The 27,925-nt window shown below is 32.8% G+C and overlaps 1 protein-coding gene across 1 annotated transcript; it reads right to left on the reverse strand.

Annotated features, from left to right (window-relative positions):
• Positions 1 to 4,452: 4,452 nt before the first annotated feature.
• LOC115883121 (UNC93-like protein) lies at positions 4,453 to 26,888 on the reverse strand. The gene is made up of 5 exons (XM_030901432.1): positions 26,606 to 26,888; positions 17,882 to 18,158; positions 9,175 to 9,334; positions 5,985 to 6,252; positions 4,453 to 5,502 (listed from the first exon to the last, which is right to left on the reverse strand). The coding sequence occupies exons 1-5, from the start codon at positions 26,844 to 26,846 to the stop codon at positions 5,216 to 5,218; spliced, it is 1,233 nt and encodes a 410-aa protein (XP_030757292.1). The 5' UTR covers positions 26,847 to 26,888; the 3' UTR covers positions 4,453 to 5,215.
• Positions 26,889 to 27,925: the final 1,037 nt, after the last annotated feature.

Genomic DNA, 27,925 nt, shown 5'->3' on the forward strand with positions numbered 1-27,925 from the left:
TAGTAAGACTGTCTCAACAGGGCTACCAGCAAGTTGCAGTGGCTGAAATTGTAGGAGTTAACCAAAGCGATGTTTCGCATATATTAAAAAAATTCAGGGAGTTAAACGAGGTTACAAACCGGCCTGGAAGAGGTAGAAAGAGAGTTGTTACTGATGTGCAAGACCGTCAAATATCCCTAATTGCACGACGCAATCCCCTGCTTTCTAGTACTGCTATTAAAAATGAGTTAGCTCGCTTTGAAGGAGTAAATGTTTCAAGAAAGACCATAGCAAGAAGACTCCATGACAGAGGATTACATTTAAGGAGGCCTCTACGTGTTTCGAAGCTTAATTTACAGCACAAAATTGCGCGACTACAATGGGCTGAAGAGATGAGAGCAAATGAACCTAATTGGAATTTCGTCATATTTAGTGATGAAACAAGAATAGGCCTAGTGTCAGACTCGCGACGAACTTTAGTCTGGAGAGCATCTGGAAGGCGAGCATGCTTGAATGCAGCTCAACCCCGTGTACCGTTTCAAGGGGGAAGCATTATGGTATGGAAAGGTATAATGCACCGAGCTCGAACACCTCTTGTTTTTATTGATGGCAAAGTGACAGGTGCCACATATCTTAGAAACGTTTCAGAGCCTATTGTGCGTCCATTTCGAGGGATAGTGGGGTATGAATTTTTTACAAAGTGAAATAAAAAAAATAAAAAAAGCACTTATGGTTTAATTAAATCTTGAATTTAAATAGATCTATATTTTTTTCTTACTAATTATAGGTATAGTCTGTAAAACGAATAACTTTGAATTTGACAGTTCCCGCGGGCTTTTCTAGTGTTAATTTTATTAGATTAGCAACTTGCGGCCATGCTGACGCAATGCCGTTTCTAATAGAACAGCCTCGGAGCGAGATTTATGACGTCACGCTAGTTAGATACTACGGATTAATAAATATGTTGTAGAATACATGGAAACCATAATTATTCCTTGTATTTGTGATTTGTATTTTAGAAATGATATAGTTTACATGAAATATACATAATATACAGTTAGTAAATACAATATATATACATACCTATTTCTAGTAATAAATACTTTGGCAGATAAACTATGAACCATACAAATGCAGCAAATGTTTTACAATATGGCTGAAATCGTACTCCATAGTCAATGTAGATAGTTTTTGTGTTAAGAATAATAATTTAAAAAAATATATGGTCATCTTTTGACAAGTTTATATTAGTTTATTAATTGCAGTAAACATTATAATATATAAAGAAATTTTGTGAATGCAAATAATAATACATCACTATTAATAGATATTGAATGTTTTTTGTTAAATTAGATCGATTTTCAAACCCCAAAATTTAAAATATATTTTACATTTTACCCATTATCTTATGTACCACCTATTCATTATTTGTATATTGTAAAGCATTTGCTGCATTTGTATGGTTCATAGTTTATTTGCCAAAGTATTTATTACTATAAATAGGTATATATTATATTGTATTTATTAACGGTATATTATGTATATTTTATGTAAACTATATTATTTTTAAAATACAAACCAAAAATACGAGGAATAATTATGTTTTCCATGTATTCTACAACATATTTATTAATCCGTAGTATCTAACTAGCGTGACGTCATAAATCTCGGACCGTGGCTGTTCTATTAGAGACGGCATTGGTCTAATATTTAGAAATGTCAAAAGCTGATGACATTTTACTTTTGTCAATTATGACATTTCGTGTTGATTTTTGCAAGAAGAGGAAGAACTGTCACTTGTTTTATTATTTTCCTTTTCTATTTCACGAAAGAAAAAAGAGTTACCTATCTGATTCGTTCATGCACTCAATTTAAAGAATATCAGTAACTTTTTTGACAGAAGGATTTTATATTTGCCATGTTGGTAAAAAATAACGGTCAAAATTCAAAGTTATTCATTTTATAGACTATATTACTAGTTACTCTAATAAACATGTTAACTCTAAAAAGACATATTGATATATTTACAAACCTATTTACTATACATATTGTCAAATGTAATATTCGATAAAGATGTACATTAATATATTTATAATATAATGCAAAGTTTTTTTGTTAAATAGTAGTTGATCAAATTGTTAGAGATTTCTAGGCGGTAACAAAATATAATCAAACCAATACCACAGATTTGTTTAAAAGAATATTATTTATTATATAATTTATTTAAAAAAATGTTTTTTTAATATACATCTTAGACATCACAACATCCTTCTATCACAGATTTAAAACAAAAATTATACTATACATTTCTATTTTTTCTTCTTATTTTAAATTCTTATAAAATTTCTATTGATATAGAATATTTTAACTAGCACATCAGGAACAGTTTTCGATGCAATATCTGTAAAAAGATTGTATAAAATATGAAATTAAATAATAATATTAAAACGAACTATATCTAGCTAAAAAGAACGTTTTAAAATTAAAAAAAGACATAAAAATATGAGGTTCTTAAAAAAGTAAGAATATATAACAAAATTTAAACCACAATATAATCTTACGTACAATTTCTTAATCATATCTTAGTGTTATAAGTTATAAGTACACAAATACTTAGTATTTCTAATGGCAAGATTGAAGAAAATAATATAATTGGACAGTACTTAACAAAAAAAACTGCTAACATATATTTTTAAATACAGATTAATATTAAAATTAAATATTGAAAGCATTAAAATTTTAATTAGAACACTATAATTTGTAATTATACATATTTACTGGAAACTAGAATTAAAAATAATCTTCTAAGATGAATAATAAAGTTCAGACAACCATACATACAGGGCGAGTCTTAAATAAGTGCAAATATTTTTAGGAATAGTATGTATATTTCGACCCCGAAAAAATTTGGAAATTTGGATTTTTTTTTAGTTTCCTAGGTTCCAGAAAAGATCCAGTGGTTCTCAAAATTTAAACAAATAAATCATTTTTTTGGAAATTTAAACAAAACAAAATAACTCGGTTATTTTGAACTTATTTGAAAAACGGCGATGAGTAAATATGGTTCTTTTATCAAGATCTACCAGCCTTGAAAATATTTGTACTTATTTAAGACTCGCCCTGTATATATTACAGAAAATTAAAAATAAAACAATGCTAAATTTAAATATTTAATAGTTGAAAAATGTATTCAATAAAAGATAGCGGCTTTCTAGAAAAAATTAACTAAAGTACATCAAGAGTAGACGAAATATTTTAAATATTCTAAACAAGTTTCTTTTTATGATTGAAATAACTTCTGAAATGATATCAAAAGTCTTAAAAATATTGCAGTCGTATATTCTGGTTAAGTCAAAGATGTGCACTCAGTGTCTATTATACAGGGTGGCCCATCGAAAACGTTCCGCAAGGCATAACAGCCAGGGTATTTTTTTTTTCGAAAAATCCAAAAACACATCAATTTTGTTTGTGAGGGGCACAACTTTTGAGAGGCACAACTTTTCAACCCTCTAAGCGGGGCTGTCATCCCCCAACTTTTTTCAAATGGGAAGGGGGGACAAGTGGCGCCGCAATGAAAAGAGCTTTCTATTCTCTATATTTCCCCGTTTCGTTTTTGAAAATCGGTCGAGGCATTGAGAAAATATGAAAGACTGAAATTTGAAAAGTACTTTTTTGCAAAAAACGCAAAAAAAATTGAATTAATTAAAAAAAACTTATCTTATTAATGAAGAAAATGCTGAAAATGTTGCCCCTCAACCTCCATACAGTAATACAAATTATTTTCAACCCGTTCTAGAACATTCTGAAGAACTTGCGGGGTCACTTCGCAACAAACATCAATAATTCGTCTTCGCAGGTCTTCTAATGAGGCGAGTGGAGTGCTATACACTTTACTTTTTATGTTTCCCCATAGAAAAAAGTTTAAAGGAGTCAAGTCGGGTGTCTGGGGAGGCTACTCAATTGCACCCCTTCGTCTTATCCACCGAACGGGAAAGTTATTGTTTAAATAATTACGCACATTTTGAGAGTAATGTGGAGGTGCACCGTCTTGTTGAAATATTAGTTCCGCTTCAACGTATCCAGGATTGTTCTCTATGATGTCAGTTAGGGCTGGGTCGATGGTATTTTCCAGTAAATCCAAGTACATATCACCTGTTAGATTTCCAGGACTCACAATAGAATTTCTAAAAATACCAGCCCACACGTTCAATTTCTTAGGATTTTGTGTGTGCACCTCGTGAAAAACCCTGGGGTTGTCCTCAGCCCAGTAACGACAGTTGTGCCGATTAACTACACCTTTCAAAAAGAAAGTACACTCTACCTAACCCAATCGTTCATCCCTGTGGCAAGTGAAAAAATGCGTAAACATCTAGAAATAATAAGAAAAAACATCAAATTTGTCGAAGGAATTTATCCTTATCATTTACTCTGATAAATGTTTAAATAAACTTTTCAAATTTCAATCCTTCATATTTTCTCAATGGCCCGACCGATTTTCAAAAACGAAGCGGGAAAGTGTAGAGAATAGAAAGCCCTTTTCAATGCGGTACCACTTGACCCCTTTCGATGGGCTACCCTGTATGATCGAATAAAGACGCCACTTCAGTAGGCGTAGAAATATAATTTTTCTTCAGGCTTAAATAATTTTCTTTATTGAACGAGAGCTGATTTATTGACGTTCATTACTGAGGTACTTGAAATCTTTGTTAAAACATTAATCTCCTCAGCACACATTAATCTCATACAGCATGAAAAGTATAGTTTCAAAAAGAGTGTTCTTGGAACGGAAAAAACATAACCAAATATAAACTAAATTTTTACATCCATATTGTATTCATTTGCTAACACTGTATTTATTGATCCAAATAAAATATGACTAAAGCTGGTCCTACACGATGCATCCAACGTTGGTTCCAACACTGGAACCAATAATTGGCACAGATGTTGTAGGATCGACTCTAAAGTTATCTCAGGAAAGCTAAACGACATGAGGAAAAATCCTTCTATTTTAGGTTTTCTTTTACAGACCTAATGTTGTTATTTGACTATCTAATTTAAAAAAAGGGAACCAAACAGCGTCAGCTATATTTATATCTATTCCAAAGGCTCCAGGATGTCTAATTAAGTAGCCAAGTCGTTATACATACTCATAAAACACATTTTGAACATTCAAGGACAGACTGGAATGCTTTATACATACAAAACATCTTTAATTACATCCACTCTCCTTTGTCTTTTATTCAGCGACCTCACCGGACTTCTCCATGTCCTTCACCAATTTAAACTCCCTCTTCCCGCCCTTTCCGCCGTTCTTTTGTCGCTGCTTTCCCTTCCACTCGATGACTTCGACGCTGGTGTAGCCCGCAGCGCCGATGATCAACAAGGCGAGTAACAAGTACAGTTTGACGTCTATGCACAAGTAGGGGCTGTAGGCGTAGGTGATCACCGATCCGGTGGACTCCCACAGCCGGAAGTTACTGTAGGACGCTTCCTCTTTTCCCGGAAACAGGATGCCGTACAAAGCTACAAAGATAAAAGATGATTGTCAGAGAAGTATGTCAAAGAGCTTTTGACCGATTTTACAGGGTCCGAAACAGAAGCTACATTTTACAAGCAGATATAATTATTCCACTAGATTCCTGTAAAGAAGGCAAATTGTGATCAATTGTGTGTTAAACCTAGTTTTGAAATGGCGAGCCTTAAATATTCAAATTCAATTTTTTCATTATATTATATAAGTTATTAATAAAATTGTGAGTGACTAAAATACTGATACAAAAACAAAGTGCCAGAGTGTTGCAATCCCCAAAACAAAATAAAAATAAAATAAATTACCAAACATTAATACTGGGTGAGTCTTAAATAAGTGCAAATATTTTATGGTTAGTATATTTCTACCCCAGAAATATGAGGTTTTATGAGTTTTTTTCCCGAAAAGAAAATTTTAAATAGTCATATTATTTTATTCTAATATTTAGGTTCTATCAAAGATTTTCTCTACTTACAATTGATTTGAACGAGCCATATAGCGTCGCAGAATCCCCACAGTCCCGCCATAACGAAGAACGTGAGCTTTCCTTGTTCGCTCGGCCTCCAAACGAGCAGGGTAACTATAAGGGCCACGTGGAGGGACAGCGCTAAACAAATGACCGGTGTCCGTCCGGTAATCTTGATAATTCCTCCGATAAATATGGCGGCCAGGCCGTTACAAACGCCGAAACAGATCATGACGAAGCCTATGTTGCTAATGCCCCAACCGCAGGAGACAAAGGCCTAAAAAGAAACAAAATATATTTAATATACAGTAATTATTTTGCATAATAATTAATCAAATAAAAAAGAAGAAAGAATTTATTGGGCAAGTCTACAGTAAGATTAGCCATGAAACATGACTAAAACATGACTACCTGTAGACACTCAGTGTTTCTGCCTTCCGGCTTCGTCGATACAGGAGGAATCAGCAACGATGAACCAGTGATCCTAAAAAAAGGGAAGCGAACGAGGCACAAGGCACCATTTGCAGCCTGGTTAGGCAGTAGCTCACAATTCGCAAGCGTTACCACCGAAAAACCGCTGCGGACGCATTCCAACATACCTCTCATCTTACTGTAGACTTGCCCAATAAATTCATAATAAAATATATACATTTAAAAAAAAACAGCTGTAATAAAATGGCGTATAAACCCCGCAAGTTTATTACGGTCTGAAATCAATGTTTTCATAATTTTGACATCAAACGAAGAAACAAGAAATCCGAAAACCGAAAAAAAGGCATTCCAATTAGTTTCCTTTTAGCACATTTCTGAATTCAGCTGGGCGTAGTATGACGGCTGTAATTGCGAAAGAAAGAAAATTGATGAAAATATCGGGCTAGTTTAAAAAGAAAATTACGGGAACCGATGAAAAGCACAAAAACAGAAGTACGGAAAAACTTTCTGGCAAAAATCGCTAGAGGAACCTAAACAAGAACTGAACTATAGGGGATTTTTTCTTTTAGAGAATTAAGCGTCAGCTCCCGATAAATAAAAACAATACACAAAGAGAAATAATAATCCTGAACTCTGTTTCTTTGTAAGATAGAGGCTGCATTGTTTTAACTTTTTTCTATGCAAAAAATACTCAAATCAAGCACAAGACAAATAACGACCATACAGATTTACTGTGTGTTCCCCTTTCTTCAGTTATAACGAGTTATAACTCATCATACAGTCTCAGGGCTTTAACAAAAGCCAGTATCTGAGACGGCTCTACAGAGGCCAGCTCTCCATCCTTGACATCAGCCCTACCAAAGTTCATGGCACGAACGGTCGTCGTCTCGGCGCACTCAATGATAAGGTGTTCTGGTGTTTCCCCATTTTTCCCACAGAATCTGCATTCACCGTTGTTTCTCAGCTTACTGAGGTGTTCGTTGAGGAGGCAGTGTCCTGTTAGAAACCCCGTGACAATTCGAAAATTGTTTTTACTTAAATCAACGAAAATCTTTGGTTTTTCCCTGTCATAAGTGCTGATATTTTTTTTCGAGTTTCTTAGACCATTGGAGGATAGGTTTTAACAAAAACAATATTTTTTATTCATACAATTTTTTTCTGTGTATATCAGATATGTTTTGATGTTTCCAAAAGTCTCCAGAAAAGTTTACTGTTGCAAAACTTGTAAAACGAAATCCAGTAAAAAGGCTACACGGCTGATTTATTATTTCGTCCCTGACAACTTTCAGTTTATTGTTTTGACGCTTTTTTAATTGAACTGTCAGCTACAGTAAGAATTACAAACCAAAAACACACTTTCCAATTTTTACTTCCTCTCTACTCTTTCCTGATGGCGAACAAAGCTGCGAAAAAAATCGTATCAAACGCTTTTTTTTTCTGTTTATCTTTCAGACAGATTTATTAGGCCGATGTAGTAGGCCGAGCTTGGAGAACAGTGCAGTCGTTATCGGTAAAATGGTTGCGTAATACAGGGTTTGCAAGTTAAACAAAAGACCAAAAATGTTATCACCAACTTACTGCAAAATAAACACTATATCACCACAATACACTAAAACACTTTTACTTTTACACTGGCATCATCAGCAGATGATTAAAACTAAACTAATATCTACAAATTGAGCGTTTATATACTCGCTGATTGGTGGGCCATTGTCTCATACTATCTTTACATTTAATAATTTTGACGCTCTCATGTGAATCTTATTGCCTTTAATTTGAGACTTGTTTAATTCATTTTCGATCATTTATATCCATACAACGTTCTTTATCAACAATATGTTCGGCAACGTAAGATTTATCCGGTCTACCATATCTTATCTCAGCCAATATGTTCTTTAAATCTAGATAATATTGATCTTCTAGTTTGTTCAACATATTTCTGATTACAATTTTTATACAAAATTTCATAAATACCCGACCTTTCCAGTGGAGGTGTTTTATCTTTAGGATCGCCTAATAATTGTTGTAATTAATTATTAGCACTATACACAAGTTTATAATTGACATTCTAAAAAATTATTTTTAAACCAAGGGATAACTCTCTATCAAACGGTATTGAAAAATATTTTGACGTATCTTTCTCCACTTGAAAAGTCGAATTTTCAGAAATCTCAAACTTATACCTACGTTTTCTCATTATTTTATCAACTAATGAAGACGCATATCCATTACACTCAGCTACATTCCTAATGTGAGTTCTTTTTATTTTATATCTTTCGTTGGTAAGAGGAAAACTAATTAATCTATGAACTAAGAAATTTAAACAAGGCAACACTATGATATGACTCATTAGGAATATATCTGCATGTAGTGGTATTTTTTCAATAGTATCAAATTCTAGACAATTAGCAGTATTTCTAATAACTAATACACCTAAAAATAGTAATCTGTAGTTGTTCTCAATTTTCTTTTCATTGTTACGCCCAGTTAGTGTTAAAACGCTCAATTTGTTGAATAATATCTAGTTTAGTTTTAATCATTTGCTGAAGATGCTAACATGGTTAGCGAAACGTACGTCCAGTGTAAAAGTAAAGTTGTTTGGGTGTATTGTGCTGATTTAGTGTTTTATATGTAATCCAACTGTAATCAACTTACTGTAATTTTACAACAAATGAAACATATTTTTTCTTCAATCAATGCCACTTTATGTCGACGAAGATATGATATAAGGATAATCTTTTATATTAGTTCTGTTGTTATTACTTACCGAATTAAAATCCGCCGCAATGAATGCTTGCTCGGCACCGATAAACATCGTGATGGGCAAAATTAATATTTGATAAGGGTTGGCGAGCTGTTTCAGCGTGACGGCCAGCAGGCGTACGCCGGACAATCCGCTACCGCTTCCTTTTCTGCCCTTATCGTATCTGCAAATTTCAAATTGAACAAATAATAAGTGGAAATATATATGGTATCTATCGTTACGAAAAGTTAGTTCGAATATCGTTTGGGCAGGGAATTTGTGTTGCATTGAATTAATATTTTCTATTTTATTGTTAATAACAACCATAGTAACTTGTGAGACATAATTAAATGAGTAAAGTATTTGAATAATACGTTTAGAAAAGAGTATAATGTATCCATGTAATCATGCATTAGAGACAAAATCGACATTATGAATCCCCATTTCTCCTGCTCTAAAACACACATACACATTTTGAATGTCCGTCAGATTATCGAAAAGGCCCGAGAATTTAACAATCCGCTGTATATTTCTTTCATAGACTATCCAAAAAGCTTTTGACAAAGTCAAATTGTCAAAACTATGGATGGTTCTTAAAGAAATGGGCGTGCCTCTTCATTTGATTTCATTGATCCAGAATCTCTATGTAAATAGCAAAAGTAGAATTACCATCAATGGCGTTACTTCGGAAGACTTCCAGCCTACCTGTGGTGTTAGGCAGGGGTGCATACTATCTCCTCAGTTATTCAATATATATACTGAATATATCATGAGACGGGCATTGGAACATTGGCAAGGGGGGACAACAATTAATGGTCACAAAATTACCAACCTCAGATTTGCAGACGATACGGTCCTTCTAGCAGGAAACGAAGAAGAGTTACTCAACCAATTTTAGAAGAATTGGTTGAAGACGAAAGCGAGAAACTTGGACTTGAAATTAATCCCTCTAAAACAAATATTATGATTATCGACAGGCAAAACAACAACAAACCTGATGTAGTGAGCATTGGTCGTTTTGAGGTTGTAAGTCAATATATATATCTTGGGTCACTCATAAACAACACGGGATCGTTAGAAGGGGAAATAAGAAGAAGATGTGAAATGACAAGAGTGGCAGTGCGAAAACTCTCAAAGATATGGCGAGACAAAAACATATCTAAACACTTAAAAAAAGGCTTGTTCACTGCCTAATATTTCCTATATTAATGCATGGCTCCGAGTCCTGGACGATGAGACAGTCAGAAATGAAAAAAATTGACGCAGCTGAGATGTACTGTTGGCGACGAATGCTCAGAATTCCCTGGACTGCCCGGCGAACCAATGAATCCATAATCCAAGAACTGAACATCACAGAACGCCTCTCAACTTCTATACAGTCACGTATACTTAAATATTTCGGTCACGTTATGAGGAGGGATACTGACTGTATGGAAAAGAGCTCATTATACAGGGCAAGGTTCCGGGAAGAAGACCAAGAGGCCGCTCGCTCTCCCGATGGATAGACCAGCTATTAAAGATCACCCACAAGCCACTGCACACGCTTGTACATGAAGCACAAGACAGGGAATTATGGAGACAAACCTCACACATCACCTGACCACTACATTCCTCTTGTAGGAATAAAGACAGAGAGAGAGAGAGAGAGAGAAAACACACATACATACTGCCGTTGCTCACTGACGAGTTGACACGAATCAGAAAATGGTCACGGGCTTTCTTTCATGTGACTTCTGTGCCTGAAAAGCCCGATACGTTTGAGACATGATAAAACCATGATTGATTGATTCTTAAGAGTTGTCTAAGGTAACTCTGTTGCAACTTGTTTAATGCCTTCATGTGTACCGGATGTACGACACCCAGGTTTCGCTCCCAGATAACATGATGGGAATTATTATTTCTCGGTACACTGCAAGTTTCGTTTTTGTGCTCAAGTCATGATTGTAGAAAACCCTGTCTTTTAATTTCCAGAATGCTCTTGAGGCGCTGCTAGTCCTGTGCTGAATTTCAGAGTCGATATTGGTCTTTTCCGAAATCAAACTGCCGAGATAATTGAATGCCGCTACATATTCCAATAGTTCTTCTACGATTTTTTTAGCATTGTTGTGATCTTCCGGGGGAGTGCACATAATTTTAGTTTTGTCAATGTTCAGCTTAAGACCCAAACCCTCGCATGCCCAGGTATATGTGTTATAATAATAATAATAATAATAATAAATCTTTATTGCCCAACAGTAACAAACCAATTATAGGACAATTTTACAATATGTATATAGCTATAAATTAGTAGTAAATTAACCTCTAAATAAACAATAAAGGAAAAAAAATTACATTCAATGTAAATTAAATCTTAAAAATTAACAGGAGTAAAAAAGCACTGAAAGGTGTATGATACAATCCATCAGATACCAAGTACAGATGAACAAAAAAAAGAAAAAAACCCAAGCATAAACAAAATATAAGAACAAAACATTATATAAAGAAACAAAAACTCAAATCACATCGCTGAGCAGCATATTATCAGCTAAAGCAATTATGTGACTCAAATTATCATAGAAAATATCCCATTTATCAGATATTACGTTATAATTGCTACACATGACATAAACTGGAGATTTAAGGAACAAATTAGTTCTGGCTCGAGCACAATAAAATGTTCTATGCGATCTAGTTGACATAGAAGGAACTAAATAATCTATATGTGCAACAAGCTCAGAACTATCTATTCCATTATGCAACAGCTTATACAGAAAGACTATTGATGCACACTTTCTTCTCAAATCGAGAGTTTGCAACTTAAAGGTGTTAATTAAATTAATGTAAGGAATGCCCCTTTCAGGATACACTCCGCTAACTTTATATGTGACAAATTTTAAAAATCTTCTCTGTACTCTTTCAATAAGCTGCCTGTAACAGGTATATACAGGGTACCAAATCAATGAAGCATATTCCAGTTTAGTTCTAATGTATGCTGAGTATAATATTAAAAATGCATTTGGGTCAGTAAAAGACGTACAGTTGCGAACTGTAAAGCCGTAAAATTTAAGAGTCTCACGTACCTTGGTTATAATATGATCACTAAATGAAAGGGACGAATCAAAATAAACTCCAAGGTCTTTAATTACACTAAGTCGTTAAATTAAAATACTATACATTCTTTTTCCTGGAAAATGTCACTACCTTACACTTATCAACATTTAACTTTAGTTTGTGCTCACCACACCATTCCACAACGCGATCAATCTGAGTCTGCAAGAAATTACAATCCGTCCCATCCGATATACGCAAAAATATTTTTAAGTCATCGGCAAAAAATAGTCTACAACACTTAAGGATATTATCTAGATCGTTAATGAATAATAGAAATAAAAGTGGGCCCAGGTTCGATCCCTGAGGAACTCCTGACGTAGCAATATAGTCACTCGAACAGTAGCCATTATATGAGACAAATTGCTTTGTTTGAGAGAGATAAGATTGTAAAAACAATAAAGATGGTGTGGTAAAACTCATACAGTTAAGTTTGTCCAGTAATATAGAGTGGTTCAATTTGTCAAATGATTTGGCAAGATCTGTATACACAACATCTACCTGCCCATTACTATCAATGCATCCAGACACATACTGTGTAAAACATGCTAAATTCGTAACGGTAGATCTACCCGTCATAAAACCATGTTGATTACTAGATATTCTGCCACGTACTGAAGTATATATTCGATTATACATAATTATTTCTAGTAGTTTAACAAAATTTGATAAGATTGAGATGGGACGATAGTTTTCCACGTTATTTTGATTTCCTGATTTCAGAATTGGACATACTCTTGCCTGTTTCCACACCTCTGGAAAGGTGTTTGAATTGACAGCTAAATTAAATATTTTACCTAGTGGGGTTGCTAATATGCCAATGCAATCCTTCACCAGAAATGCTGGAATTTTATCAGGACCCGATGTCATCTTATTTTTTTATTTTTTTTTGCAGCTATGAGTATTTCCTCTTCCGTAATATTAAGAAACGCTATATTAAATTCATTGCTAACTACAGACTGATTCCAATCAACATCATCTTTATCGGGTGGGGTGAAAATACTCTGAAAAAATCTAGCAAAACTGTTCACTATTTCGTTTGGACAATCATGTACCTCATCATTAAATTTCATTTGACCGGGTATTCTAGAAGATTTATTCCTCGCGTGGACAAAGCCCCAAAAATGTTGTGGATTTGAAGATACAGATGTTTCGACTCCGCGAATATAATTTTCGTAATTAGCTTTGATTAAGTTTTTAATAAGTGCTCTCAACTCTAAACCTCTGCAAAAATATATCTCTCTTATATTTCTTATACTTGTTATGATAGACGGCTTTTAATTTAATATTTTTAATAATTTCGGCATTGTACCACGGTGGATATTGTTTTTTATGCGATTTGTATAGAGGTACATAAGTGTCCAGAATACTATACAACACTCCATACACCTGATTGACGGCTCGATCAACACAAGTAACGTCATCCAAGAATGACCAATCAGTATTAAATATTGTTCGGTATATACTGGAATAGTCAGCTTTTTTGAAATTATATGCCTTACAAGACGTATTAGAACTCAAATCATTACTCTTAACAAACAAATCATCGATACATATAATAAGAGCCGGATAGTAGCTAATATCCTCCGATACAAAAGGAGTAAGAGTGTTCAACATTTCCTGTAATTGCTGTAACGTTTTTGAAACTATAGCGCAATCATCAGCATATTGAAGTTCTGTGATAAACTTTATACGTGTTTTTGCCGTGAGTCTTTTTTATGTTGAACAGACCTCCGTCATATCTGTATCTAATGTCCAATCCTCTATCCTGCAGTTTGCTGTCTACTATAAAGGAGAGTGCTGCCATAAATATGTTGAATAGAGAGGCGCTAAGACACATCTCTGCCTAACTCCTGTGTTTGTTAGAAAGGTATCGCTCTGTGATCCATGATGGTGATAGAGAAATCACTCTCGACTTGTTGTTGTTATGGAGGCTTTTACACACTGTAAGAAATTTGTTGGGTACTCGAACTTTTTCATAATTGCCCAAAGTGCATCTCTGTTCACAGAGTCGAAGGCTTTGTTAGGTCGATTAAAACTAAAAACAACTATTCAAAAACTGACATTTTTAAGAGCCACTACCAGGTTTTTATTTTAAATTTAAAAAATCTTATACGAATTAATCGATTGTCAAGCAAGAATACATTAAAGTTAGTTAAACTCGGCTAAACGAAAGAACAGTTACCTTAAAACAACAAAGGATATAATAGGAACAGCATTCCTTCAATTAAAAACGCTACGCTTATGTTCTTACATGTTTTTTTTTTTCGACTGCACTTTAATCAGTGCCACTATCATCTTGAGTGAAACCCGAAAGTTTATGCATAAAATTCTCAGATCACGACGACAATCAGCAAAATTTAAAAAGGCGTCCGACCTGGCAGAGCTGACAAATTTCGTGCACTTTCTTTTTAATGAAAACGCGATCCGCGAATAGATTCATTTTTCATTTTCTTTTCGCGAGATCTCTCGACGGTGTGAACGTCTGAAGGAGTTGCATTTATCACTATAACAAAGTTTGGGATAAAGAACGACACTAATACCGGATCCTATTTTACCCTTTTTCCTCTTCGTATTACAGTCGTTTATCTTACTTAAGACCCTTGAAGAATCACAAAATATTTACTTGGTTTAATGTTAAAGTATGAAGAAAAACAGCGTGATTAATAAAAATACTTTCTCAGAAAAATCCTTTCATTAAATTTATGTTTTAGGTTTGGTATATTTCGAGGTGTATTTTCTTCAGTGTTTTCAGTTTAACCGGTCACTTTCCTCTATAGGCATGCGTTCGTTTGCGTGACTTAGGCCAGTTTTCGCTCAAAGCATGCAACAAACATTTGCAGGCAGTTATATTGTCATAATTCAGTTAATCCAGTTAACGTAATCAGAAAACATCGATAACAAGAAGAACAAGATGGATTCCTTCACGCGGAACCCGTATACGGAAGAAATCAAGCATCGATTAAGAAGTAGGAGAAATTGTTTACAGCTATTATCATGGTTGGTATTAGGTGTAGTTGTTTATGTGTTTGTTCCAACCGTACGAGAGAACCGTTCTAGAACGGTAATTTCCTATCAGTCAATTCATTTGTAAATCTTGGCAAACAATCAAACTTTTCAAACAATAAGTTGACAATCATATCGTGAACTTATTGTTTCATTTGTTTGTCAGTCTTATACGATTTGTATTTTAGTAATACCTCTTATATTGTTTTTTTCAGATTTAGTTTTTTCTCTTTATTTTTTTTTGGAAACAATAGCTTCCTCCTTAAGGAGACGGCAAATTGTAACAGATTATTTTTTATTACCTGAAAGCGATCTTTTCGATTTTTTTTTGTTATAGATAGGACCCTTTTAACAAAGAAGTTGTAAAGCAAACATCTACGAAACTATTTTTCACAGGTCTATACTAAAGCGATTTAAAAAAAAAAAGAAATAAACTATAGAACTCTAAACACACATAAATTGTAAAGATGGACTTTTTCTAAAGATAAAAACGTCAAACCGTCATCACTTAAATGGTAATAAAACAAGTGGTAACAAGAAAATCACGTACTTGAAACCGCTTAAAATCGTTGAGCTTAAGTTAAATATATTAAACGAGCAAACAGGTGTCATTTAGCAACAGGCGGTTCAAGCAAGTTGGATTGAAGGAAGGTGGCAAGTTGACCAATCCAAAAGGGATTGGGAACCTTCAGGGATAATGTTATTGGCTAAGCAGTACTTAGAACTGCCTACCAACCTTTAGGTCGTACTGAAAAATTGACCATAAAGTTAGTTGGGTTTGAATATCTGTAAGATGTGGCTCTGCTTCGGTTTCGTGAAGAACGGTAAAGTTCACGATGTAATTCTGGTAGTTTTTCTCTAAGTGCCGGTAACTACAAGTTTTAGCTAAATAATAATGGTTCAATTTATATATTGTTATCTTATTTTCACGTAAAACCAGACACTAGAGCTTTTCTTGTATCACTCCTTATATGTTTGAATATTAAAACAGAAACTTTTTTTATATTCCTTTTTCTTTATTCTTTTTTTATTAAATTAAGTGTTATTAAACTCGGGAGTCTTATTTCTTTAAGAACAGTAGTTTTTTTATACAGGATGAGTTTCCTACGATGTTCTCTATGGGTATCTCGGAAACTACTGGAGATAGAGAGTCGGTTAAATGGGGAAAGAATTGCAGTTTTGTGGAGTCGTAAATATGCGCCTTTCAGATTTTTGAAAAAGTTCATGGCTTACTAGATATTTCGAAAAAAACAAATTTCGGCTATTTTAAAAATTGTCCCTAATTTCATTATAAGCTATTTTAGACAAAAAGTTTTCAGATAAAAGTTATAGATAATCACATTCTTTATGAGACTGTGTCCTCCGTTTTCTTCTATAGCCTGTCATTTTTGACATATGACACAAACATATGTTTTTTTAAATGGAAACCATAGTTGGCCATGACTTCATAATAAGCGCCGTTTTTTAAGTTTTTCGGCGATATAAGCTATAATATGTTTTCTTCGAAAAATTACTGAGTTATAGCCAATTCTTATAATTTTTAAACAATTTCACTTAGTTAGAAATGGAAACAAGTTCAATCGTCGTTGCTCTCGAGTGGCGGTACTAGAGAAGTTTAATTAAGTCGACCGGTCCTTTTACGAGAATAGGTAGTAATTCGGTTTTAAAAAGATACAATTCAAAACAATGGCGGAACATTTTCTAAAATAACTTAAAGTGTGTAGTGATATTATTTTTTTAAGTTTTAGTTTGTTCAATGTAAATTGTAAGGAACCGTTTCTGGAACCGTTTAGTAATATATTGTGACTTTTTATAAGTTATAAATCATAACAGAATAAGAATAACATGCAATCTAATTGAAATTAGTCAAAAAAGATAAGAATTGGCTATAACTAAAAACTTTCCTACATGTCTTGGAAACCGTTCTCTAAAAAACGTAACATTCACCGGTCAACGTATCCTCGAAAATGTATGTTCAAGAAAAGTTGAACCAATAATCCTACACGCTTTTCTTCATTTGAAAAATTCATATTTATAATTTTTGGTAATTTTAATTTACGAAGTTTGGATGTGACAGCTTCACATTTCTAAGAGCAAAGGCGATTAAACTTGTTTCGATGGCTAACTAAGTTAAATTGTTTAAAAATGATAAGAAGTGTCTATAACTCCGTAATTTTTCGAAGAAAACATATTATAGCTTATATCGCTGAAAAGCTTAAAAATGGCGCTTTTTATGAAGTCATGGCCAACTATGGTTTCCATTTAAAAAAACATATGTTTGTGTCATATGTCAAAAAATGACAGGCTTCAGAAGAAAACGGAGGGCACATTCTCATAAAGGATATGATTATCTACAACTTTTATCTGAAAACTTTTTGTCTAAAATAGCTTATAATGGAATTAGGAACAAGTTTTAAAATAGCCGAAATTTGTTTTTTTCGAAATATCTAGTAAGCCATGAACTTTTTCAAAAATCTGAAAGGCGCATATTTATGACTCCACAAAACTGCAATTCTTTTCCCCATTTAACCGACTCTCTATCTCCAGTAGTTTCCGAGATACCCATAGAGAACATCGTAGGAAACTCACCCTGTATATAAAAATGAACTTAATATACTGTATATACATATACGCTTACCGTTTCACTGAATCCACAAAGAAAGCAACTGTTAGACTGGCCACGATCATGCAAGCTAAATAAATTCCAGCAATAGTTTGAATTTTCGACGGAGAAGGCGGTGTGAGATTAGGGACGGCTTCCAGGGACGTTCCAGGGCAGAAGTTTGCTCCACATATATCGCCGCTATCTCTTTGAGGCGTGGAAATGTTAACAATTTCTTTAAATACCTCGGTAATATTGCTGAAACTAACGTTTGATTGGATTTCGGCAAGAGGGCTTTCTCCTGATGACAAAACTGAAAGAAAAATCTCAATTTAATACCTCTATTAGGATTAAAATATTAAATGCTACAGTAATAATTTTCAAAAAGTGTATTACTAATGTAGTGTTCAATGAAAGGTGCGTTTAACTTAAGAATTTACAAATTAGAATTTTACAAAGAACATGACAGTGATCTTTCTTTCAAAGTATAGTGTATATTTAGTCTGTACTTATGATACATGAAAAAAAAGGTTCAATTATTTTGCCTTAAAGCTTTAGACACAAATTACCTATAACAGATGCGAAAGAACACCGAATTACGCGTTCAGGTTTCTGTGACCTTCAGAAAGAGTTCATAGACAATCCGCATCAATGTATAGTTTGGGTTATTATTTGTTTGGGTGAAAATAATCTGCACCAATATGTTATCGAGGCATAGAAAAAGTTCCACAGACTTCGAGACATACGAAAAATCAAGTCCATTTAGCGTGTGTCGCAATTTTCACACCTTAAAAAATTATTTTTTTTATAGCTATAGCAAAAATAAGCTGTGTGATTTTTATAGAAAATAAGGGCACCTGTAATTCATTTGAGAATGTTATAAATCGCTAAAAGAGGTTTCAAATCTCTTGGATTTCTATTAATATTAAATAAATTTTATTAAAAATTGAACTAAAATTGTTAGTATCATTAACAATTCAAATTCAAAAATTGTATCAGTCAAATTCCCTCATTTAAAGTGAATATTAATGTAAATATAAATACAGCTCATTCTAAGCTCTACTTATCTTTAAGAAAAATTTAAATCATTGTTGCAATTGGGCCTTAATGCCATTTCGAATGAACAATAGTATTAATAATAATGTACATTATAATAATAATAAATTTTATATCATAGTGGGTATTAAAACTACTAAAACACTTTTAAATTGGTATTATATTAACAACTTTTGTTTTTTAATCCAAAAGAAAGTTACCAATTTTCTCAATCAAAATATTTGTGGTCCTGAAACGGACCTTCGTTTTCCCATGTTCGTCAAGGTAGGTAATGGGTAAACGGTAAAAAAACAGGATAATGAAATTTAAAATTACAAGAATTGTTCAAAAGTGCCTCCTCTTGCATTAAACAATAACCCAAACGATCATAAAATCCCTCCTCACATTGGATAACATATCAGGGGTGATAGTGTCAAAGGCATTAAATATTTTCTGCCTTAACTGCTCCAAGTTTTGAATTTCTTCGTGGCCGTACATTTTAGATTTTATGTACCCCATCAAAAGAAATCATTCACCGAGAAGTCAGGTGAAATTAAACGTCAGTCTAAAACAAAACTGTCATTTTGAAAACTTGTCAAAATTTGATACACGCTAAATGGACTTGATTTTCCTATGTCTCGAAGTCTGTGGACTTTTCTGTATAATGTCACAGTAATTTAATAGATTGCTCGTCATATTATATCAGCTCGTAGGAGATTAAGAAAAAAAAAAGATATTTATAGTATAAAAAATTAATTTATTTAACAAAATTTAATTAAAGATGTGACAAAATAGTTACATTTCTATTGGTTCTATCGGACTTTTTTTCGACTATATAAATCTTTATTTTTTGTAAACTTTAATGCATAAAATATTTTCAATCTAATAAATAATTTAATGATGTAAATAAGAGGAAATTTCTCACATGGGTGGTCAAATTCTATAGTTTTCATTATATCAAACAGCCTCTGAATGTTTTCTTCAGTGCAAAACTCATCCAAATTTAATATAAATAATTTTTCCAGCCATAAATAAAATGAACAAATTTTTCCACTTTCATGATCAAATGGGTAAATAATTTCGAGTTATCCAGAGATTCGGATTCTTTTGCAAATTTTAGACAAATATCACATTGATGTATTTGAAGACCCTTTTTAATGATGTAGTCAAACATAATTAAAGGCATTTTGAGTTAAAAACATTTCTCAGAGGCTGTTTGATATAATGAAAACTATAAAATTTGACCACCCATGTGAGAAATTTCCTCTTATTTACATCATTAAATGATTTATTAGATTGAAAATATTTGATGTATTAAAGTTTACAAATAAAGATTTATATAGTCGAAAAAAGTCCGATAGAACCAATAGAAAGGTAACTATTTTGTCACATTTTTGATTAAATTTTGTTAAATAAATTAATTTTTTATACTATAAATATCTTTTTTTCCTTATAAATAAACACATTTGCATCACATTTTAAATAAGATATACAAATTACCAAAATTTAGAAATAACAGTTCAAAAGTTCAACAAAAATCCAACACGCGTTCTTAAAAAGAAACATATAACCACGCACTATGTCATTCCAGCAAGCGAATACGTCACAGCATAGGTTTCCGGACTAAACGACTGGTGTATTTACACCACTCTTCCGATGCAGTCGCTTTCTTTCGCATCTGTTATAGGTAATTTGTGCTTTAGAGAGCTAAAATTACATGTACTAGTGAATACTAACCTTCACTAGTAAACTTCTACCAAAATTAGTTGATAAACTCATACTGGCGTAGTTCGCAAATCAGGTAATGTGATCTTTTACTAATAATTATTGTTAATATTTATTGATTTCTGGCTTTGACTGTAACAGATATAAGAGATTTATTTGTTTTACTACCCAGAAACATTCTTAAGGATCTGAATATCATTTCTAGACATTTGCTAACGTATTATTAAGGTTATTAAGATTAATTTTTAGCAAGCCGTTGAGATCCTAACTAGGAAACTCTTAGCAGCAAGTTTCAGACAAAACCACTTTGTTAAAGCTATTTCGGATACCTAAAATAATAGTCCTAAGGGTTGAAAAGACGATGGGCAAGATGGAATTCGGTCCTTAGCTTTAGATAATCCCATCGAATTAATGAGATTATACTTAGGGCGTGTAGAACAGACATTTGAGGGGTGTTCCTTATTACGGCCCTTTAGTTTTTTTCATATCTCAGCCTCGATCTCAGCACTCAAAGTATAGTTAGTAAAATATCTTAAAATAAATTGGCAACACTGGCACGAAGTGTAGTAGAAGTAATATTTTAATCGTGGAGTAAATTTTTGAGTTTTTTGTGGTCCCTAGTTGTGATAAATTGAATAAAGTGTTACAGATAGTTCACACAAGTAAGCCTTCATTCTTTAAATACAAAAGTGCATATTTATATCTATTAAACATCTTTAAAAATACAATTTTGTTGTAAAAAGCCACGCCGCGGTCATTAGCATTGGACTTTGACCATAGTTTACACAGAATAACAATACATATTTGACCCAGTTTTGGAAAATTATAGCGGCTCGACGTTGCCAATTGCAAATTAATTTAATTGAATAACAGATATTCACTCACAATCCTAAAAAATGGCAGATATGATCATTTACAAACAATTTGAAGAAATAAAATATTTAATACAAAACAGTAAACAAGAATTAAAAGAGGATATAAAAACGGTCAGAGAGGATTTATTAATTCAGACGGAAGTTTTAAAGGAGAATATTACTATAATACAGAGTAAATTGAACGAATTAGAATGCAGAGTACAAACACTAGAAAAACTGGCTAGGAAAAACAACTTAATAATATTTGGGCTTAGGGACCACAAAAACTTAAGAGATATTGAATTAGCTAATTGGGTAATTAATCAACTAAAGAGTCTGTTAGGAATAGATATATATTTAAACGATATAAACAATATATATTACTTGGGAAACGACACAAATAAGCCATTGCGCATAGAGTTAAATTCGTATCTAAAAAAGGCCTTAATTCTCCGAAACGCCTATAAACTGAAAGGGAAGCAGATTTTCATTGACCACGACCTCTCCAAGAAGGAAAGAGTGGTCAAAAATGTACTTAACCAAAACTTGAAAGAAGCAAAGAAAAAAGGGTTAAGGGCTTACATTAAAAAAGAAGTCCTTGTGATAGGGAACGAAAGTTACAATTACGAGCAACTGGTGGAGAGGGGAAATATAGGTAACGAATCAGATAGCGAAGTGTTCACCGATACTCCAACTAGACCATCTCTAAGTGCTCCGGGTACACCCATTAGTAAACTACCTATTCAGTCTATTGGTATAGATCGTCACAAGCAAGAAACATACCATTCCGTAGCAGTAGCTAAACCGACCAATACTTTTGAATTTACTATTGCTCCAAAAACATCTACTGCGCAAGTGCGCAGGGGATCACATAGCCATATAACAACATCCCTACAGTCAACAAGCAAAGGACAAAGACCAACAACCAGAAGTCACACGAAGCCGGTATAATAATCATATATCATCAAGGATAAAAAGACAATGTTTGTGCGCGCGAACAAAGTCTATCTCATATTTATACGAGTAGTACATTGGTGCGCCCGTCTGTGCTTGGCTATGTTCTCATGTTTTTTTTTGCAAACTTTTAAAATTTTATAACGGTTTTATCTTTAATCTGATTGATATAAGCATATTCGCGATTTACTTACTATGTGCAATTAAGACTTTTACTTAGAAAATTTAATATGTTGTTTCTTATTATTATTTATTAAATTATATGTTCATTAAGACAGTATATTATGTCTATAAGAATGTATAGTAGTTAGATTATCGTGTATTTTCTAGTATAGTGCATTATATATTACAATCAGGTTTGACTCATCTAAAAAAAATACTGATATTTCTGATTAATTATATTATAGTGATATATTTTCGTTCTTATATTTATTACTTGTTCTAGTATTAAAAATATGGTGAGTGTATTGTAAAACAAAGACTATATATTTCATCTCTTATTTCTTTTGTAAACCGTAGGTGTTTTGATATGGGACAGATTGTAGGTTAAATATTTAAAAGCATATTATATAAAATTGAGTGAATTCATATATTCGGGACTACCTCTGTGTGGTGAAGGTTGATTTATATTAGGATACTGAACAGTGGTACTAATAAAATATTATGTTCGTTGAATGCTTAACAAAATACTGGATATAGGTGATAAAAAGGCATTGAAAGTTGATAAGTAATTGTTCATAGAAATGTTGAATTGTGCCTAATTATTACTTAAAAAAAAGGAAGGGAGGCTTGATATGTAATAACCAAAATAGATCAACTTATACTTAGCAGAATGTGATACATAGAAACTTATATATAAGCAATAATAATATTAAAAATAAAATATTATGTATTTTTAAAACGTGCCATCTGCCCTATGTCTTAATTATTTATGCGGTATAAGGTGCTTTTTATAGGTTTTTTTTTTTTGCGTGCATTAGTGTGGATGTGAAATAATTAATTTTATACTTTTAGATATTATTTTAGAATTATGGATATAATAACTTTGTACTTATTATTGTAGTAATGAAACCTCAGACAAGGATTTACCTTAAGAGGATTCTATGTTTATTTTCTATTGGATATGAAGTGTTATATACTTTGTAATTGATTATTTTGAATAAACATTTTTATTATTATTATTAGTTGTTTTAAGTAATTAATAATAAATTAAAAACTACTTTTTTTTAATTTTTTAAAGATGCTTTTTGAATTTTTTGGTTAAAATTATTTTTAGTGTCTTTAAATACAGGGTGGCACACCTCATTCGCCTCGGTTGATTATACGAAAACGGAAAGATGTAGAAACAACATATTTTATGAGTATATGGGGGAAGGCAATGTGCATAATTTAAAATTATTTTGAAATGTACAGGTTATGTCAGAACTAAGATCCACTTTTCACACCAATTTTTCAATCAAATGGCAACCAAGAGGGCTAGTGTCGTCATGGCAAGTTTTTAGTGACAGTTAGTAGCTATTTTATTATTCCAATCTTCCTTCTTTATTATTCCAAATTGTTGTCAGAGAACAGACCTGAGTATCAAGAACCGCCACAGCCAGAAATAAACATTGAAGGAGAGGAAATCTACGTGGATACCAACAAAATAAAGACCGCTATAATGTCTTTAAAGAATGGAAGAGCATGTGGCCCAGAGGGAGTATATGCGGAACTCATAAAATCTGGAAGCAAAAAACTGTTTAGAATGTTAACAAACATAGTTAAGCAGTGCTTAAATGGTCATCCAGTACCTGAACAGTGGAAAAAACTATATCTCCTCTATATATAAAAAGGGCTCAAGGAAGGATCCCAATAACTACAGGGGAATTTCGGTCACCAGCACTATGAGTCGCCTCTATGGAAGGATACTGAGGAACTTAATTGAAGAAGAATACTCCAGCTACGAAGAAGAACATGTACAGATAATATATTTGCACTGAAACAGATCATCGAGAAGAAATCTGCAATGAACCAGGAAGTTTATATAACATTCATCGATCTACAAAAAGCATATGATACAGTGCCAATAATAAAATTATGGGAAGTATTGCACGAATCAAGAATTAACGCAGCTCTGATAAAAGCTGTACAAAATCTTTACCATGGAGGAAAATCACAAATAAAAACGGTCAACGGTCTCTCAGAGGAAATTTCTATCACTAAAGGGATCCGTCAGGGTTGCTATATATCCCCAACACTATTTAAAATTTATATTGCCAAGGCCTTACATCTATGGAAAAGAAAATGTAACGGAATGGGTATAGAACTAAATGACATATGCCTATACACCTTGCAATTTGCAGACCGACCAGGCCATAATTGCAAACGACAAAGATGACATGGAATATATGGTGCGGAAAATAATTGAAGAATATGATAAATGGGGTCTCACAGTAAATACAGAAAAAACAAAATATCTTCCAATTGGAGCTAATACAGAAAATCTTATTTTAGACAATAATATGGAAATTAGGGCATGTGAAGATTACAGGTACCTGGGATCGATATTTACAGGAGATGGAACGGACGATAGAGAAATAAACAACAGAGTAATACAGGCACGAAGAGTTATCAGATGCATAAATGGCATTCTATGGAGCACTGAAATTACAAAAAACAGAAAATATAATATATACGAGACACTAGTTAAAAGCATATTACTCTATGGATGTGAAACATGGCGACTCAATGAAAGGAATAAAAGGAAATTAGAGACAACAGAAATGGACGCGATTAGAAGAGCAATGAGAATTTCACGGAGGGATAAGATCAGAAATGAAGACATTAGACAATAGATGGGAATAGAGGGAACAATAGTAAATGATATAGAACAAAAACAATTAATATGGTACGGCCACGTTCAGAGAATGCACAATGAAAGAATTCCAAAACAAGTCATTCATTGATACCACCTGGTAAACGAAAGAGAGGACGTCCCAAGAAAAACATGGATGGAAGGAATAAGAAGGTCGATGAGCGAGAAAAATCTGACCGAAGATTAATGGGAAAATCGCACAGGGTGGAAGTTAGGCATCGGACAACGTCGTAGGACGTTCTGACCCGAATTTATATATATATATATATATATATATATATATATATATATATATATATATATATATATATATATATATATATATATATATATATATATATAGTAGCTATTTTCAAAACTAAAATTAGTTTATGTTGTTTTTATTTATTTTATGGATTTTCTATAAAAGAGTCAATTACGGCAAATTCATTTTCTTCACTTCCAACGACAGGTTTCTGCCGAATAGTTTTTTTATAAACCACACTACCAGCTCTGTGAAATAGGAAAAGCAGGTTTTCAAAGAAAAGCTTATCAGGAAGATTCCTATTTGGATATCTTTGAGCATAAGCCCTTGAGGCCAAGAAGCAATTTTCCTCGCAAAATAAAATCACTAGTAACATATCCATTCTTCCCGCTAGCAGATACTGCTTTGTTATTCTTGATAAAATAATGAATACTTACTTATTAATCTACTGTAGGTAAATTTAAGTAAACATTTATAACTCTAAATGATAATGTCCATAAACTAATGTCGATTTTGAAAATAGTTTCTAATCGTCACTGGACAATTGCCATGGCGGCACCAGCCATCTTGATTGGGATTTTATTAAAAAATCGCCTTTTATTCAAAATCTGGGCTAGATAGGTATAAGAAACCCCAATATAGTTTGAAAGAGCATTTGAATCTCTTTCGATTTATTTCAAAACAATCAAACAACAAAAAACAATTTGACAAAAAGCCAAATAACTGGTATAGAAAAATAGAAATAATATATTGTTTTATTAGGAGTAAAAATTATAACTTTTGTGCCCAGACTGTACGTTTGCAGGCGAGGTACAAAAGTCCTTTTTACTCCGAATAGAACTAGAAGAAATGCTTTTGAGAAGAAACGAAAAGAATACCACAAATGATTTTTTGAACAATTTCATAAGTATTGCCAAATAACGAGCGTTTTGCTAGCCATGTTAGCATCATCAGCAGATGATTAAAACTGAACTAATATCTACAAATTGAGAGCGTATATAGGCGCTCAGTAATTAATGCATCTAATTGCCTGCAATTTAAGAATTATTATGCAGTATTGTATACTGTATTTATGTAGCTCGCAAGAATCTTACCTGCTGAACTGATTAAATTGCCCCACACTTGTGAAAACTGGTAGAACATAAAAAACACTCCGAAAAATCTGGTCACTACGATGTCCGAAGATATTCCAGTGACTTTAGAATAAGCTTCTGACACGATTGTTAAGAAAGTACACTTTGCGCACCATAGTGGGCCTCCTCCAAATCCTACAGCTAGCCCTGCTGGTATCATGGTGTGGAATTTCGGATAGAACTGGGCCATGATAAAGGGCATGTAGGCGACGAATGCCAGAGATATTGTCCATTTTGCACCTAACCACCTAGAATATAGAAAAAAGGTATGATAAGTTATACTAAATTGAGGTTTTGTGAAGTTAGAAAAGTGTTGAAATTATAAATAAATAACTAGCTATAATAGTATATTCGTCGATGAAACGTGATAAACTGCTAACTCCATTATTCCTAATTTTACAGGAGAGCAAAAAAACGGTACAAAAGAATATGTACACATGTGGGAAGTATTTTGATGCGTTAATATGATAAAGAGATTAGAATTTTATTTGCTGAGGAACAATAAAACTCAATATTTCGTGTTACGTTACTTTTTCAGACACAATAGGGAGATAGCAGATATTCGTCTTGCAGAAATAAGAATTAAAAATATACTTCTGGAGGTAGCAAGCTTTATTGTTTGAAAGTGGAAATGAATATTACCTAAACAGATTTAAAAATAATCAATTAAATTTAAAAAATATGATATTCATAAGCATATATTTATAATATCGTCGGTCTAGTAGCAAAACACAAGTCCAAAAACGAATAAATTTTTAATGAAAATTTTAAACTTTTTTGCATTTTTAAAGAACTGAAGTAGCAGAATTTTAAACTTATAATAATATGATATGAAAATAAATTAATATAATATGAAAATAATTTAAAAATTAAACTTATAATTCTTAGAAGATATGGTAGAATCCTTCCATGCTTATCCTAATTTTTATACAACGGAAGTAGACCAAGCTTGGAAGACAGTGCGTGATTTTATTAAATTTTTATTACTTTTCTCCTTATTTTTTTTAATTTTTATAAAAATTATGTATCATTTACGTGAAAATACGTTGAAAAAATAAAACTGATTAGGTATTATGGAAATTCTTTTACAAGTAAGTAATGTTATTTAAACTATTTATAGCACGCCGATGAATTGCTCGTATATAGCGAATTTCGTTTTCCCCTTACCCTTTACGGATACCCCGTAGAACGGATCGACGCAGGGTCGGACTGGCCATATTATATAAGATAACTATTAGGGGAAGCTCAGCCTTTGCGGGCCCCCTTTATAGATCATTAGTA

Source organism: Sitophilus oryzae, unplaced genomic scaffold, assembly GCF_002938485.1.
Source record: "Sitophilus oryzae breed Bouriz unplaced genomic scaffold, Soryzae_2.0 scaffold_180_pilon_pilon, whole genome shotgun sequence".
NCBI lineage: Eukaryota > Metazoa > Arthropoda > Insecta > Coleoptera > Curculionidae > Sitophilus > Sitophilus oryzae.

Excerpts from the sequence above, each read along its gene's own strand:
- LOC115883121 (XM_030901432.1), bottom strand. The coding sequence starts at position 26,846 with ATGCCCTTTATCATGGCCCAGTTCTATCCGAAATTCCACACCATGATA. Across the intron at positions 18,159-26,605 it reads CAATTTAATCAGTTCAGCAG|TTTTGTCATCAGGAGAAAGC; the intron begins GTAAGATTCTTG and ends TTTTTCTTTCAG. Across the intron at positions 6,253-9,174 it reads TTGCGGCGGATTTTAATTCG|GCCTTTGTCTCCTGCGGTTG; the intron begins GTAAGTAATAAC and ends GTTTCTTTTTAG.